General features: G+C 38.9%; 1 protein-coding gene across 10 annotated transcripts in view; it reads right to left on the bottom strand.

Annotated features, from left to right (window-relative positions):
• The window catches only part of RIPOR2 (RHO family interacting cell polarization regulator 2), a 262,145-nt gene that overhangs the window by 118,283 nt on the left and 129,251 nt on the right, over window positions 1–14,611 (bottom strand). For 4 of the 10 annotated variants that reach the window (XM_020986851.2, XM_078153562.1, XM_020986852.2 and 1 more), the window contains exon 1: window positions 7,099–7,511. The exons of 2 other annotated variants lie outside the window; for them this stretch is intronic. In XM_020986851.2, the coding sequence (XP_020842510.1) occupies window positions 7,099–7,159 (61 nt within the window). In that variant the 5' untranslated portion in view covers window positions 7,160–7,511. Of the gene's footprint in view, window positions 1–7,098; window positions 7,514–14,611 lie in introns of those variants that run through there. 4 more of the 10 variants (XM_020986860.2, XM_020986859.2, XR_013486253.1 and 1 more) reach the window with 3 other exon arrangements.

Here is a 14,611-nt window from a genome sequence, read left to right as displayed (position 1 = left end):
GGGGTGCTGAGGGAAAGGAGAGGTATTTTAATTTGGCAAAACACAGTTGATTACACTGCTTTATAGAATTGTTTGCATGTAGCAAACATGAAAACATTAAGAAGCGGTCAAAGGATGTGGACTGACATCTTTCAAAAGAATAAATGTAAGTCGTTCATCATGTAGAAATGTTGTAAATAATAATAATTATAACTAGTACCTATACAGTGCTTTATGTTTTACAAAGTGTTTTATATATGTTAACTTATTTGATCAAATCATTAATAATAAAACAGCGCAAGTAGCAAAGATGGCAAAAGACAACAATGGTAAATGTTGACAGGGCTGTGGGAAGATAGGCACACCAACTCTGTTGGTGGAACTCTGAACTGGTCTAGAAATCAATTGGGAATTATGTTAAAAAGTCTAATGGGAGAGACAACATGTAAACAATTATGTACATAGAAGCTCTATACATGATAAATTAAAAATAATTAATAAAGGAAAGGCACTAAAATTAAGGGGGAAAAGGTATAAGTTATAGTTTATATATATATGATATAAAGGCTTCCTATAGACTGTGGGGCTTCCCAAGGAGTCCAAAAATAGAAAGTCCAATATGCCCATTGATTGTGGAATGGTTAAACAAATTCTGGTATGGGAGTGTGATAGAATATCACTCAGTTGTAAGAAATGATGGTTATGAAAGCACAGTGATGCATTGGAATACTTCTATGAACTGACAGAGTGAAATAAGTAGAACCAGGAAAATAATCTATACAATAACAACAATTTAAAGGTAATAACAGCCAAAAAAATTAAAATGGAAGGAATGGGGTGTGTAGAATTATGGGGGTAGAATTGTTTGAATTAATCAATGTGTTGGTTAATTTTACTCAACTGAGTTTTTTTCTTTTTTTATCATCAAGGATGACTCTGCAGAAGAGATATGGGGAAATGAAGTGTGTGTAAAAATGAAAGATAATCAATAAAGTTAATTTAAAAAGTGTCCTTTGTAACCCAAAATTAGATACTAAGTTATTACTAAATTATATGGATTTGGAAGGCGGGGAATCTGTTTTCTTCTTCTTTGTATACTCCAGGGCCTAAAATAATGCTGGTGGGCCCTGTTATTTGTGGAACTGAATCAAAGTCAATTGTTATGCCAAGCTCTTTTTCAGTAGCAACCCAGTGTAGCACAGTAGGCTACGTGAGCTGGCTAGGCAGAAAAGGGACAAAAGTTCTAATGCCTTTTCTTACTTCCTAGATAAGCATTGTGCAAGTCACTTAACCTTTTGGAACTCTACTTCCCTTTTCTGTGGAATGGGGGGGAAACGATAATACTGCAATGACTTGAGAAATAGATAAGGACTTTTTTTTTAAGCGAGTGAAGTGTCTTGCTACCATTCATTAATTTGCGCTCATTTAAGAGCAATAAGTCCTGAAGATAGGATATAAAAGTCTATTTCCCCCCACCTTCTTTGCAGAGATAGGGGACTATGGGTGTGGAACACGTATATAATATCAGACTTGCGATGTATTAGTTTTGTTGAGCTGGTTTTATCCCTTTCTCTTTTTTTTAATTCTTTGTCATAAAGGATGCCTCTTTGGGATGGGGTGCAGAGAGGGAGACATTAGTAAATGTATTTGATGTAAAAATAAATGAAATCAATAAAAAGATTTTAAGAATAGTAAGTAGATGCTGTCTATTAAAAGGGCCTTCTCTTTTCACTTTGGAATCTTATTGGTTATGTATGACCAGTTAGTTCTATTTCTCTTTCCTTTTCTGCTCTGAGATGAAACAAGCTTTCCTGAGAAGAAGTAATCAAGGAGAGGAACTCTTTCACACCCCAGGGCTAGGGACTAGCATCTGGTCCATTCCAGGGCTAGAATTAGAGCTTTTGCTGTACCTTGGTGACTTTCTAAAAGTTGTATTGTAAAGGCTTATGGCAAGCATGAGCTTGCTGGCTATTCTGGGTGTCCAGAGAATAAAAGAGGCTGAGAAATACTTTGCATCTTTAACTACCTAATGATAGTGTTGCATGATTCTATTTTTGTGCAGTACCAAAGCCAGGAGAGAATGAATATTTGACAGTGTCTAAGGAAAGAAGGCAAGTACTATTTTACAGATGCCAACAGGGTAATAAGTACTGACTGACCCCCACCTGGCAAATGGCTTCCTTAACCCATGTGAATCTTGCTCTAACGAGCCCTGCTTTATTCTTGATGGCTGGCCAAGGGCCACTCCTGTATGGAGCTATCTTTCTTTTTCCAATCATTATAACCATCATGGTGAATTATTACTATTATCCATACAGATAACTAGCATGCATCAGACTGGCTGGCAAGACCACACAGTGACAGAGAAGATGAAAGACCTTTAATTTGATAAGCTGGAAGCAACAATGGAAAAGGAGTCTCTGATTCTAATTACTGTGTTTTTCAAGATGCTGATAATCAAATCAATCGCTGAACCAAAAAAATAAAGCTTAACTACCTGAGAGAAAATGTTTTCTAGGTGACACGTAGACAGCTGGTGTTGTTTGGGAATTAAAGCCAGGCTCTGTTTGTGTCTACGTAAATCCAGTCATTTGAGGTGGCTCATTTTTTTTTTTTGCTCTTTTTATTTTTGATAGCTCTGTCAACCTCACTTTGGAAGTGTGAACAGATTTACAGACCAATGTTTCATGGTTCTATGAAGCTTAAAACTCGCTCAAACCACAGAAAAACATCAAATGTGAAAAACAAAATCTATAAAAGACAGTTAAAGAAATGATCTAAGGACATTCCCTTCCCCTCACCCTCATTCTATTTTTCATTCTCAGCTCTTGTGATACCTATTCAGGTCTGTAATTGCTTTAAGTCAAATGAGTTTAAATTTATGTTCTTGTGATGGGAAAAGGTCCTTTAAAAATGTATATAACAAGAAAACACTGTTGCCCTGGTAACAAGATCTTGGGCATTCCCTTTCTTTGTGGAAGAAGTATCTCATGCTACCAAAAGCTTTTTATTTCTTTAGTCACATTTGATCAGATGAAGCAAGAATGGAACTGGAGCAAAGCATTAATACTAGTGTATAGGTATGCCTCACTTTATCTAGCAAATTATAAGATCATGAATCTAGAGATGGAAAGCATGTTGCCTAAGAAGGAAGGAATGAGGGGGGAAAAAGCATTTATTAAGTACCTATTATATGCCAGGCTCTTTATAAATATTATTTCATTTGATCCTCACAACAACCTTGGGAAGTGGGTGCTATAATTATCCCCACTTTATGTTTTTCTGAAACATAAAAGAGGTTAAGTTATTTGCCCAGGGTCACACAGCTGGTGTATGAGTCCAATTTTGAACTCAGGTCTTCCTGACTCCAGCATATAAAAGTGAGGATAAATGAGTTCTTTATAAATTTATTGTACGTTTTATGTTCGATATTTTAGGAATGCATTTCTTAAACTATATTCCTAAAATATATTTCCTAAAATACATTCCATATAGTCTATAAGTTTCAGATTTTTCACCAGAAAACACCAGATTTTCATATTTTTTCAAGTGAACAGAGTTAGTTTTATATTGCCTTGCCCATATGTGAAACATTTAGATAATGCCTTTTAATATGTTCCATTTAAAGTTTGGTGTTCTCAGGAAGTGTTCTGTCTGCTGTTATTCTCTTGAATATTTATAAAGGAAAATAAACACAAGCCCAGAATTTGTTTAAAAAATGATTCTTATAGGTTATTAGTCCAACCCCTTCATTTTACCAAAAAGCAAACTGAAGCTTCAAGGTCATCTAAGGTAGTTTGTGACCCTAAGGTCACAAAGCTGTCCACTACACTGTGAATGAACATATTATCATATAGTTATTTGCATTATTTTAAAAATCTTTTCAATTTTAATATATATAGGAAGTTGACTATGTATTTGAGAAATCCTATAACAAACCCTTCAAAATGGCCATCCCCAAATGTATCTGATTTGAAAATTTATATCTGTAAATACTGACTTTATACAGCTAGGCATACCTAGCTACATTATCTGTTTCCACATAAAGTGACAAACCCAAACCAGGATTCTGGGTGCCAAAGAGCAACCCAGTAAAAATTTACTTGAAATTTGGTTTGTAATACCTGACTCAAAACTTGCAGAGGCAAATCATGCAAATGAGATAAGGCACAAGAAAGTCCTTTGAAGTATATAAAGTACTGGCGGAATGTAGCAGAGGTTGTAGAACCCCAAGGCAGGTGTTTTTAATTCACTTGCCCTGCCCAGCCTCACCCTAATCTTCCTCTGGGGTGGACCACTTCTAACTAAACTTGGAAGCCTAAACTGAAACTGTCCACAGGTAGTGAACCCTTTAGTTCAGTAGCCGAATGTAAACAAGGACTTGCCAGTTTGGGGAAGGTGGGCTGGCTATTTGGGAATGCCTAGAGGAATTCTTAGAAAAAGTTGTCAAAGAGCTATGTTTTAATCAAACTCTCCTACCTAGGTTTAATTCCAAGTTATGGATATTAAAAAAAAAACCCACCCCCCAAACAAAAAACAAAACCAACAGCCACCCCTGAAGGTACTATTAGTATTAACAACTTTCGTAATAGGAGTGAAAAATCAGTCTATAAAGTTAACCTTATTGGACAGTTTCAATAAAACCTGGGAAGACTAATATGAACTGATGGAGAGTGAAGTGAGCAGAGCAAGGAGAAGGATTCGTACAAGGACAACATCATACAAAGCAATTTGCAAAGCCTTAAGAACTCTAATCAACACAATGATCAACCATGTTTCCAGAGGACAGAGGACAAAGTATGCTACCCACCTTCTGACAGAGAAGTGTTAGATTTGGGGAGCAGATTGAGACATTTTTTGGACATGGCTAATAACGAGAATTTGTTTTCCTTGACTAAGTACATTTGTTACGTGGCTGGATCTCTCTACCCCGCCCCACCCCCCACCCCTGCCCAATGATGGTGGCATGAAAGGGAGAGAAAATCTTGTTAATGTAATCACAGACCAAAAAAATTCCCCATATCAATATAAAACAACAGAATAGGATGTTAGGATGCAATAAATTAGCCCTATTAGATTTTCTCCAAACTAAATGATTTTTAAAAGTACCATACATGGAGTTGCATCGGATTTCTTACATAAAAAGAGATATTCAGATAGAATCCAAATTCAGGTTACCATTTCCCTGGGTCAGCTCCAAAAGCTATGAATTCTTCTTGTCTTATCCATAGCAGGCATTTAATGTTGAATTGAATTTAAATGTACATTTCTGCCCACTTCCATCGTTACCAATTCCACAAACAACCAGATTAGTTGAGAAAGTATCTTTCATTTAGTAGCAGCCTCACTCAATCACTTTACATTCTATAGGGGATAGCCATCTTCTGAAGTACCAAGAAATCAAAAATTTTCACGTATAGGAGCCCTACAAATGCATATACTAAAAAAATGCAATTAAATGAGCATCTATGACTCATAAAGGAAAGATAATTAAATGTAAATTACCACTGCAGATGTCATAGGCATGTTGTTATTCATAAAATTTTCGTAGTTCTCTAACAGTGCTTGAGTTTGAAAGGTATAACAGCACATGCAAAGTGTAAATGAATTTCTATCAAAAATTAGGGTTAAGTTCCCAAAGGAAAGGAATACTATGCTTAGGTACCTCAGAGCCTTATTAGCTAAGGTTCAGAGTCACACTGCCAATGCTGAATTGTTAGAGGAAGTGACCATGAATTGGCACTTAACCTTCGACCATCACCCCCAACCCTTTACTTTACCCAACACTTTGCTACTTGTAATTATAACACAACCGAGGCTTTGTTTTTTAGTTTGACAGAGATGTAGATGATGTGCTTCCAGGCTGGATTTCAGTCTTTTTCCAAATCTTCTGTTGATTCTTCAAATAACCTTGTGACAATTAGACAAGAAAACATCTCTATCTGTTCTGGCAATGCTTTTGGGTTTGTTTGGGTTTTTTTGAGCATGTGGGTGGGCAGGTGGTTGTGGGGTGGGAAATACCTCTGATTTCACTGGTATAGGAAATTATTGGAAAACATCCCTTACTGTTACAGATAAGCACCTGCTACCAAGCACCTTCCAGAGTTAGAGACAGCTAAGTGGCACAGTGAGTAGAGCACTGGACCTGGATCAGAAAAATCCAAGTTTGAATCTTGATTTAGACACTTACTATGTATTTCCTCATCTGTAAAATGGGGATAATAATATCACCTGTCATAGGACTGTTGCAAGGAGCACATAAAAAAACATGTAAAGTACATTGTGAACCTTAAAGCACTATGTAAATGCTAGGTATTATTACTATCCTTAGAGAGAACATGTACATAAGGAACATCAAGGTTAAGTGACTTGCCCAGTATATGTCAGAATCCACCTTGAACCCAGGTTTTCCTGATTTTGAGGACCGGTCACTATCCTCTCTATACCATATAACCTCTATGTGTTGGCCGTTACTGTTCATATCACTATGACAAAACTTATGTCTATTTAAGTTGGAAAAGGAATGTAAGAGAATAAAATTTAAATTATGATTGCAGATGTCATAGGCATGTTGTTATTTAGGCATTGCTGCAGATGCCATAGTCATGTTGTTTATCTAAAAGCTAAAGGATGCTCTCAAAGGAACAATAGGTCTACTCAGTCCCTTTGGTGCATTCATTCGGTAAATATTGAGCACCTTTATATACAGGCTGCTGAGTCTGGCTGTCCTTGGCTAGAAGATAAATGAAGAAGAGAGTAAAATAAAGGGGGAAGTACAGAGAATCAATGCTGTTACTGTACAGAGGTATTCTCTGGAAAATTATTTTAAAAGAAGAAAGAATTGGTATTGCTTCCTAAGTCTCTAGCCCCTTGCTTTAGTATGTATTGACTCTGGGATAGAGTTGCCTATCCATAAAATTCATTAGGAATGCCCATTTTCCATCATTTCAAATAAATTTAGCAAGGCCTTCTCATTATTGGTACACTGCTAGTGCTGGTAGATTGCTCAGCCTGGCAACAGCTTTCCACTTCATGTCAAAGTATAGGAAAGAGCAATTCAAGACATATTTCTTAAGTATTCCCACAGATATGGGGAAAAACTTCTGAGAGCCTCTTTACCTTCACCAAAGATGTCATCATCTTCATCCTCCATACTCTGATCATCTTCTCGATATTGCATCTTGGAGAAGAGTAGTAAGTGACCAGGAGGTCACAGCCCCAAGGATGAATGCTGCCACACAAACTGCAGGGCCTGAAGAGACTTATTTCCTTTCTGTAAGTTTCCTAAATGCTTTGGTAAGGGCCCCTTCCGCTTCCGGATCTCTTCTTATGAAATCGGTTTCATGGGCATGAAAGGCTTCCCAAAGCATTCAAGGTGGGGCACTTCTCTGGAGAAGGAAGAGTTCTTTGGAGATAGAGTTGCAGACCAGGAAGAATCAGCACGCTAACTGCATTCCGGGACTGAAAGCTGTGAATTTTGCTTCAGAGTAACAAAGCACATGCTTTTTGAAAGAGGAAGAGGTTTTTGCATGTGAATGGGTGGTAGTGAAAGAGGGAAGAAGTCCACATTATTTCTATCTTATTCAAATTTCACTCTAGTGATAGGTTGGCTAGAAGTAAAGCCATGATGCTCCATCAATGTCATGCCTCTAGGCTGGGATGTTATTTCTTTTCCTTTCTTTTGTCTCTTCAGATTTGTGATCTTTACACAGTTTAAACCACAATTAGCACACAAGTAGACTCCTCTAGATATGATTAAATTCTAAGGCCAGTTTTAGTCCAACTTAATCTCTTCTTCCAGGTTCAATGCCAACCACTTCCTCTAGAGGAATCTGGACATAATGGAGGCTCCAGCACAGATCACAACCAACCAGAGGAAGGAGTTTACATTTATCATTCATATGTTTAAGTTGCATTTTTTCTGCACTGAATCAACCTCTGCTGTCATTTCACATTGTCTGGGTGCCCAAAGTCAGCTTCACTTCTGTATATCTGTACCAGAGATCCCTGTCTGTAATGGGTTTCCTGGGAGCTCTCTATTATATCTCATATAACTTCCAGCACAGCAGCATGCCCAGAATGTTAAAACTCCAAAGGTGTGGAAGAACATGGTACTTTCTTTCCAGGGAGATCTTTCATTTACTTGTAATTGGCAAAGAGTTTCTTTATGGTCCCTAGGAGTACAGAACAATTTCCACTCTACAGGTCCTTAACTCCAAAAGCAGGTTCCCAGAGCCAATAATTTGTCCTGAATAAGAGCTTCTCCTACCACAGAGGAAAACAATCAAAGAATCACAGACTGATTGAGTTGAAAGGGCCAGCAGTGATATTCCAGGTCATTTTGCAGTTGAGGAAGCCGAGACAGTCACTGAGTCAACAAGCATTTATTAAATGCTTACTATATGCCAAGCATCATACTAAGTGCTGGTGATACAGATAAAAGCAAAAACAGGCCCCACTCTCAAGACACTCACATTCTAATGGTGGAGACAACATAGAAACAACTATGTCTAGACCAAACACATACACAGTGTAAAGGGGGAGGTAATCTCATAGGGAAGGCACTATCAGGCCGGTGGATCAGGAGAGGCTTTTTGCAGAAGGTGGTATTTGAATTGAATCTTGAAAGAAGTCAGCAGCAAGAGACAGGAGAGGGAACATTCCAGGGGTGGGGGACAATCAGTGAAAAGGCACTGAGGTGATTCCAAGGCCCAGAGAAATCAATGACCTATACGGAAATCCAGAAGGTAAGGAGGGGAAACTGAAATTATCCAATAGTATGTATGTGGGGGGTGAGTGGTGATGGAGCAGAAGGGATTCAGAAATCATCATCCTGAAATCACTTCTATAATCAGTCAGCCAGTCAATAAACATTTAAAGCAGACCTGCACAATTTGGCAATAGGTAGGAGCCAAAATTAAAATAGGCTGAACTTCTTCTGGCCCCAAACAGGTTAGACTAGAGACAGACTAATGATGGTTGGTTGCCATGGGTCACGTGACAAACAGGAGAGTGCGCAGTGACAATCCTGTATTTTTCTTGGGGCCACCTGAAATCCTTTGGCGGGCTGCAAGCAGGCCATATGTTGTGCAAGCCTGATTTAAAGGATAAGTGTGGAGTACTCGACACATCTAAGATGGCTTTTGCTTTCAAGAGCATGCAAGTTGCTTGAGTTGGAGAGAGTGGCTCATCAGCCAGGAGGAGAAGGGGGAACAGCAAAGCATCTCACGTTATAGTGGACTGTTAGCTTAGTATGAGCGAAAGATATAACAGTCAAGTTAACACTGCATGAAGTATAATCACCTTTTAAGAAGGAGGGGAGTGATAGCCCGGCCCTCCTCTGCTCTGGTCAGACCACATCTGGAGGATTGTAGTCAGTTTTGGGCAACACACACACATTGGTGGCCATCCTGAAGAGCACAACCAGAAAGAAATGTTCCTCAATCAGGCTTGCAAAGGGCCTTGTGTTAATGTCGTGCATGGTTTGGTTGGAGGACTTGAGGGTGATTAGCCTGAAAAGAGGACATGACGGGCTGTCTTAAATCTTCTAAGGGCTGTTATATGGAAGACTGACTTTACTTGTTCTGCTAAGCAACAGGTACAAGTAAGAAGCAAATTTAGGCTCTCTGGGTCCTGTTTATAAATATATTCTACCAGTCCCTGAGAGGCAGAAGGATGTAGTGGAAAGAACAATGCTTGTGGGTGTCAATAAATCTAAGTTTGAATCTCAGTTCTACTGTTGATTATCTATGACCTTGGACTACTTTCATAAGCCTTATTTTTCTTCCCAAAATGTAAATAAGGAAAATATATCACCCACTTTACGGAGGTATTATGAAGAAAACACTTGGTAAACTTTAATGAACCATAAAAATGTGGGCTAGTCCTAGAGAAAACATAGAGTGGTTGGTTGGGTGGCCCCTCTGTGGAGGATTTATGAAAGAGCATGGGTAAGAATTATACAAGATGAGGAGGCATGGAACGGTTGGAATCTGTACCAATGGAAGAAATATGCAGCTTAATTAGTTCTCAGATCCACTGAAATATTGGTAAGTATGTATGTCCCCACTGGTTCATTTTGATCACTGCTTCCATTTTTAAGTGCTCACAAACCATTCCTTTAAAACATTTCCAGAATCTTGTCAGGAATCAAAGTCAAGCTCTCTGGACTAGAGTTCAGGGAATCTTCTCAGTTCACCTTTTTTAGAAATTGGGACAATTTGCACATCAGTCCTATAATATCTTTCCTGTTCTCTCCCACCTAATATTTTTCCCTTCAAAGATCAAAGATCCATTTTACATACACACATACACACACTTCACTAAGACTTTTGGGATGCTCTGTGTGTATAAGATTATTGGCATAACCTTTGAGCATGAAGGTTACTTCCATGCATGATGAGACATTACAGTAATCCAGAACAGTGCTATTCACACATGGTCAGTCAATCAACATCATTAAGCATCCACTGTGTACCAGGCACTGTGATAGGCATTGAGGATACAAAAAAAGAACAAATATAGTCCCTGCCTTCAAGGAGCTTAAATCCTAATAGTTTCACTGATCTCAAACTAGCTACTGCCAGGAAAGCCCATCTCTTAGACCTCAATACCCTTAGAGTGACGCTTTATGATTGTGAATCATAGCATTCCTTAGTCTCAGAAGACTTAAAATTACAAGCAACTCAAAAGGCAGTGGGAAGGGGAAAGAGAAAAGGGAGCAATTTTTTAATTTATCACCCACTGTGTTTTAGGCACTATGCTAAATGATTTACCAATGTTATCTCATTTGATCCTTCCAACAATCCTGAGCTTTACGTGCTGTTATTAGTACCATTTTGCAGATGAAGAAACTGAGGCAAAGGTTTAGTTACTAGCTCAGGGTCACATAGGTCGTAAATGTCTGATTCCAGATTTGAAATCAGGTCATCCTGATTCCAGGTGCAGTGCTCCATCCACTGTGCCATTTAGCTAGAAAGAAACATGATAGATGTAAGCAATCTATGGCATCCTATCCATGATAAATAACATGTAAAAGTAGCATGCAGTGTATTAGTGAGGACATATGTCAGGAAATGGAAGTGGGTCAGTGAAGTGGGAGGAATGAGAGACAACATATGGACAGTCCTAATTGTATTAATACTTTTGAGATCTTGAGAATGAGAAGGGGAACTCTAGAATGATGGATGTATCTCCCATACAGGGAAGACCTGGCTAAAAAATGAGGAATTAGATGGTAGGAAGAAAAGATGGGAGGCCATGTGATATGAGTAGGGGTTAATGTGTGGACTGGCAGAAAGCTTCACTGGCCTTCTGGAGATGTCAATAGAAAGCAAGAAAGTCATTCAGCTGACTGAGTGGACTCGGCATGCGAACCTCTTGGGGGACACAGGCAAGAGTTGAGTAGAGTGGGCAGCATGGACAGGTTGCAATCTGAATCATTGGAAGGAACTTTGGAATGAAACAAGGCTATAGATCCATTTCAGTAAGGCCTAAGTTATAGAAATGTTATGGGCATGGATATATGCAATTGCAGCACAACATATTAGATATAATCCAATTTAATACAATACAATAAATGTGTATTAAGCACTGTGCTAAGGGCTGGGGATACAAAAAGAGGCAAAAGACAGTTCCTGTCTTCAAGGGAGCTTACAATTTAATGAAATAGCAATAGCTAACATTTATAAAGCACTTACTGTGAGCCAGGCACTGTTCTAAGCACTTTAAGACTATTATCTCATTTGATCCTCACAACAATCCAGGGAGGCAGGTACTTTTATTATTCTCATTTTATAGATGAGGCAAACAGAAGTAAGTGCCCTGCCCAGAGTCACACAGCTAGTAAGTTCAGTAAGTATCTGAGGTCAGATTAGAACTCAGATATTCCTGACTCAAGGCCCAGCCCTTTATCCACTTTGACACCTAGCTGGCCTTAATCAGGAAGACCTGGGTTCAGATTCAGCCTCTGACATGGACTGACTGGGTGAACCTGGGTAGATTGTTTAATCTCACAGTTTCTAGGGTGGTACAGTATGACTATAAGTTAACAAAAAAGTAAGGATTTGCTTTGGTAAAGAGATTTTCTTCATATAGAGTTCCCCATGAGACAGTGGAGAGGGGAAAAGGAGAGGGAGGGAGGAGAGAGAGGGTAGAAGAAGAAGAGAAGGAGGGAGGGAGAAGGGAAAGAGGTGGAGAGAGAAGAAAGAAAGGGAGGGAAGAAGGAGGGGAGAAGATCATCCTGCAATCGAAGAGCTATAAGCCATGCCATGGGAGAAGCTGTAATTCTTCTTGCCGTTGCTCTAAATTGCTCAGACATCACAAACCCAAGGTTAATGGGGAATTATTTGTTCAATAAACTCCAAAGTGTTTTTACCTTCTGGTAGGAGGGTAAGAGAGTCTGATGGGCTGTTCGCTTGCCTTTTGTTTCTTTATTTGCTCAAGGGCACTTGGGGGAGTCCTTCATATCTTATATGTTTTCTGTGGTAGATGAAATAAACTTCGTCCTATATCCAATATCCATATTGTACATTGAGTAGCTATGTGGGAATAGGGAACTTTTTTACTCATATATGAGGATATGAACTACCCCTAAGCTTTATTGTGAAGATTGTATTAGATTAACCCCAGATGGAGGCAAAGAGAGAAACTAATCCTTTTGGTTGCACAGTGTGCCAGGTCTGCAGTCAGAAAGACTCATTTTCCTTAGTTCCAATCCGGCCTCAGATACTTCCTAGCTGTGTGACCCTGGGCAAGTCACTTAATCCTGTCTGCTTGTTTCCCCATCTGAATTGGAGAAGGAAGTGGCAAACCACTCCAAGATCTTTGCCAAGAAAAGTAGGACACAAATGAAAACAACTGAACAACAACAACAACCAGGACTGAACCTGGTTCATGTTAATCCAGAGTCTTCAAGGCACAGGTTACATGTGTTTTTTGGTTTTGTTTTTTCAAATCACCACCTATGATTTGTCTATGAGAGAGAGGAGAAGGCACATCCTCAACCAGACCTGATTTCCCTTAGAACTGGTCCAAGCTTTCATAGTAACAGAAGAAACAAATCTACCATTCCTGGGACTTCTTGCAGGAACATTTCCTATACCTTCCACATCATGTTTCTAATAATAATAATAATAATAATAATAATAATAATATATTGATTATAAAAATGAATGGCCTTACTTAAACACTACAGATAAAATATGGAAGGAAAAAAAGAAAAGAGGAAAATATGGAAGGGTCCAAAAACAGAAAGGAGAACAAGAGTGAGGATTTGAAACTGAGAAGAGTGGTTAGTATCAAGGAAAAATAAAATGGTGAAAACCCACAAAACCAAAAATAGTCTGGCATTTTGGAAACTTGGTGGGGTATTCTGTCAAGATGAGTATGCAGTGCTCACACTTGAAAAGGTCATGCTCTCAATAGCTTGACCCAAATATAGAATCCTTGGTAAACCACTCCCTCTCCACACTGTAAAGCAGAGAATGTTTTGTTGTCAAAAACCAACCAAACAAAATATGAGGTGGGGCACTTTTTTGGCAATAGAAATGGTTCTTGACTTTTCCCTAACTCCATCAAGGGTCTGGTGAAGGGGGTATAGTGAAGAGGGAGGATGAATGGGATTTTGGTTCTCTAGGAGAAAAGCTTTTCTCATGCCCCAAACACAGCCATAAATGAAAGCTGAGAAAACCTTCAGAGGAGATCAAAGGAGTTTCTGTCAGTTACATTCAATGTAGACCCGTAAATCCATAGACATTTAAGAGCTAGAAGGAATCTTCAAGAAAAACTCTTTGTATACCCTACATCCTAACCTTGTTCCAGTTTTACAAACGGGGAAACTGAAGACCATGATGAAATGAGAGAAGGCAGAGTTTGGATTCCCAGATATTACAGCCTAGCCATGAAAGTTATGAGGAAAGCCTACCTCTCCCAGGCCCTACCACCTACCGTCCAGCCGTGGTCATAACATTTGCCTATGACATGCTGATTATTGCTAATGTGACCCATTATTCTGTCTCCCTTTGAACAAGGCATTCACCACAGATAGAGATCTTGTACATTTCCTTCTTTCATGTGTCTCTGAAGCATCAGAAAGACTTCACTAATCTGTGGAAGAGAGTAACTAAACTATCACTTCCTGGGTTCTGTCTTTTCTCTCTTTCCTCTTATACTTCTTTTTATCTTTTCCTTCCTATCTATCCTCCTCCTCTTCCTTTTCTTTAATGTTTTTCTTCCCCATCATCTCTCTAGTCTAATTCCTCTTTACTTCCTTTGATTATCTTATTAAATATGTGGAAGGAATGGGAAGACAAAGGAACCCCCTTTGGTAAATGGTTAAAGAAAGACAGGAACCAAGAGAAGAAAACACTTTTTCCTATTCCTACGGGAAAAAATGGGGAAGAATACAAGGAGAATCACAGTCTTCCAGTGCCTAGCCCACCTGGGCTCAAAAGCCCATTTCTTTTTCACATTAGTGAGGGAAGGGGAAGTGCAGGGGGAACATTTGGATTGGTTTTTGGCCAGGGCTAGAGTAAGTCAATTCTAGGGCAACTCCAGAGCCATCACAGCACCACCCTAATTTAGGAAGAAAACACACATTTATCAAGTGCCTATCACATGCCTGGTGCTGTAC

The sequence above is a fragment of the Phascolarctos cinereus genome, unplaced genomic scaffold, assembly GCF_003287225.1.
Source record: "Phascolarctos cinereus isolate Bilbo 61053 unplaced genomic scaffold, phaCin_HiC Scaffold_4;HRSCAF=312, whole genome shotgun sequence".
Lineage (NCBI taxonomy): Eukaryota > Metazoa > Chordata > Mammalia > Diprotodontia > Phascolarctidae > Phascolarctos > Phascolarctos cinereus.
Note: the sequence above shows the minus strand (reverse complement) of the source record. Positions and strands in the feature narration are given on the sequence as shown.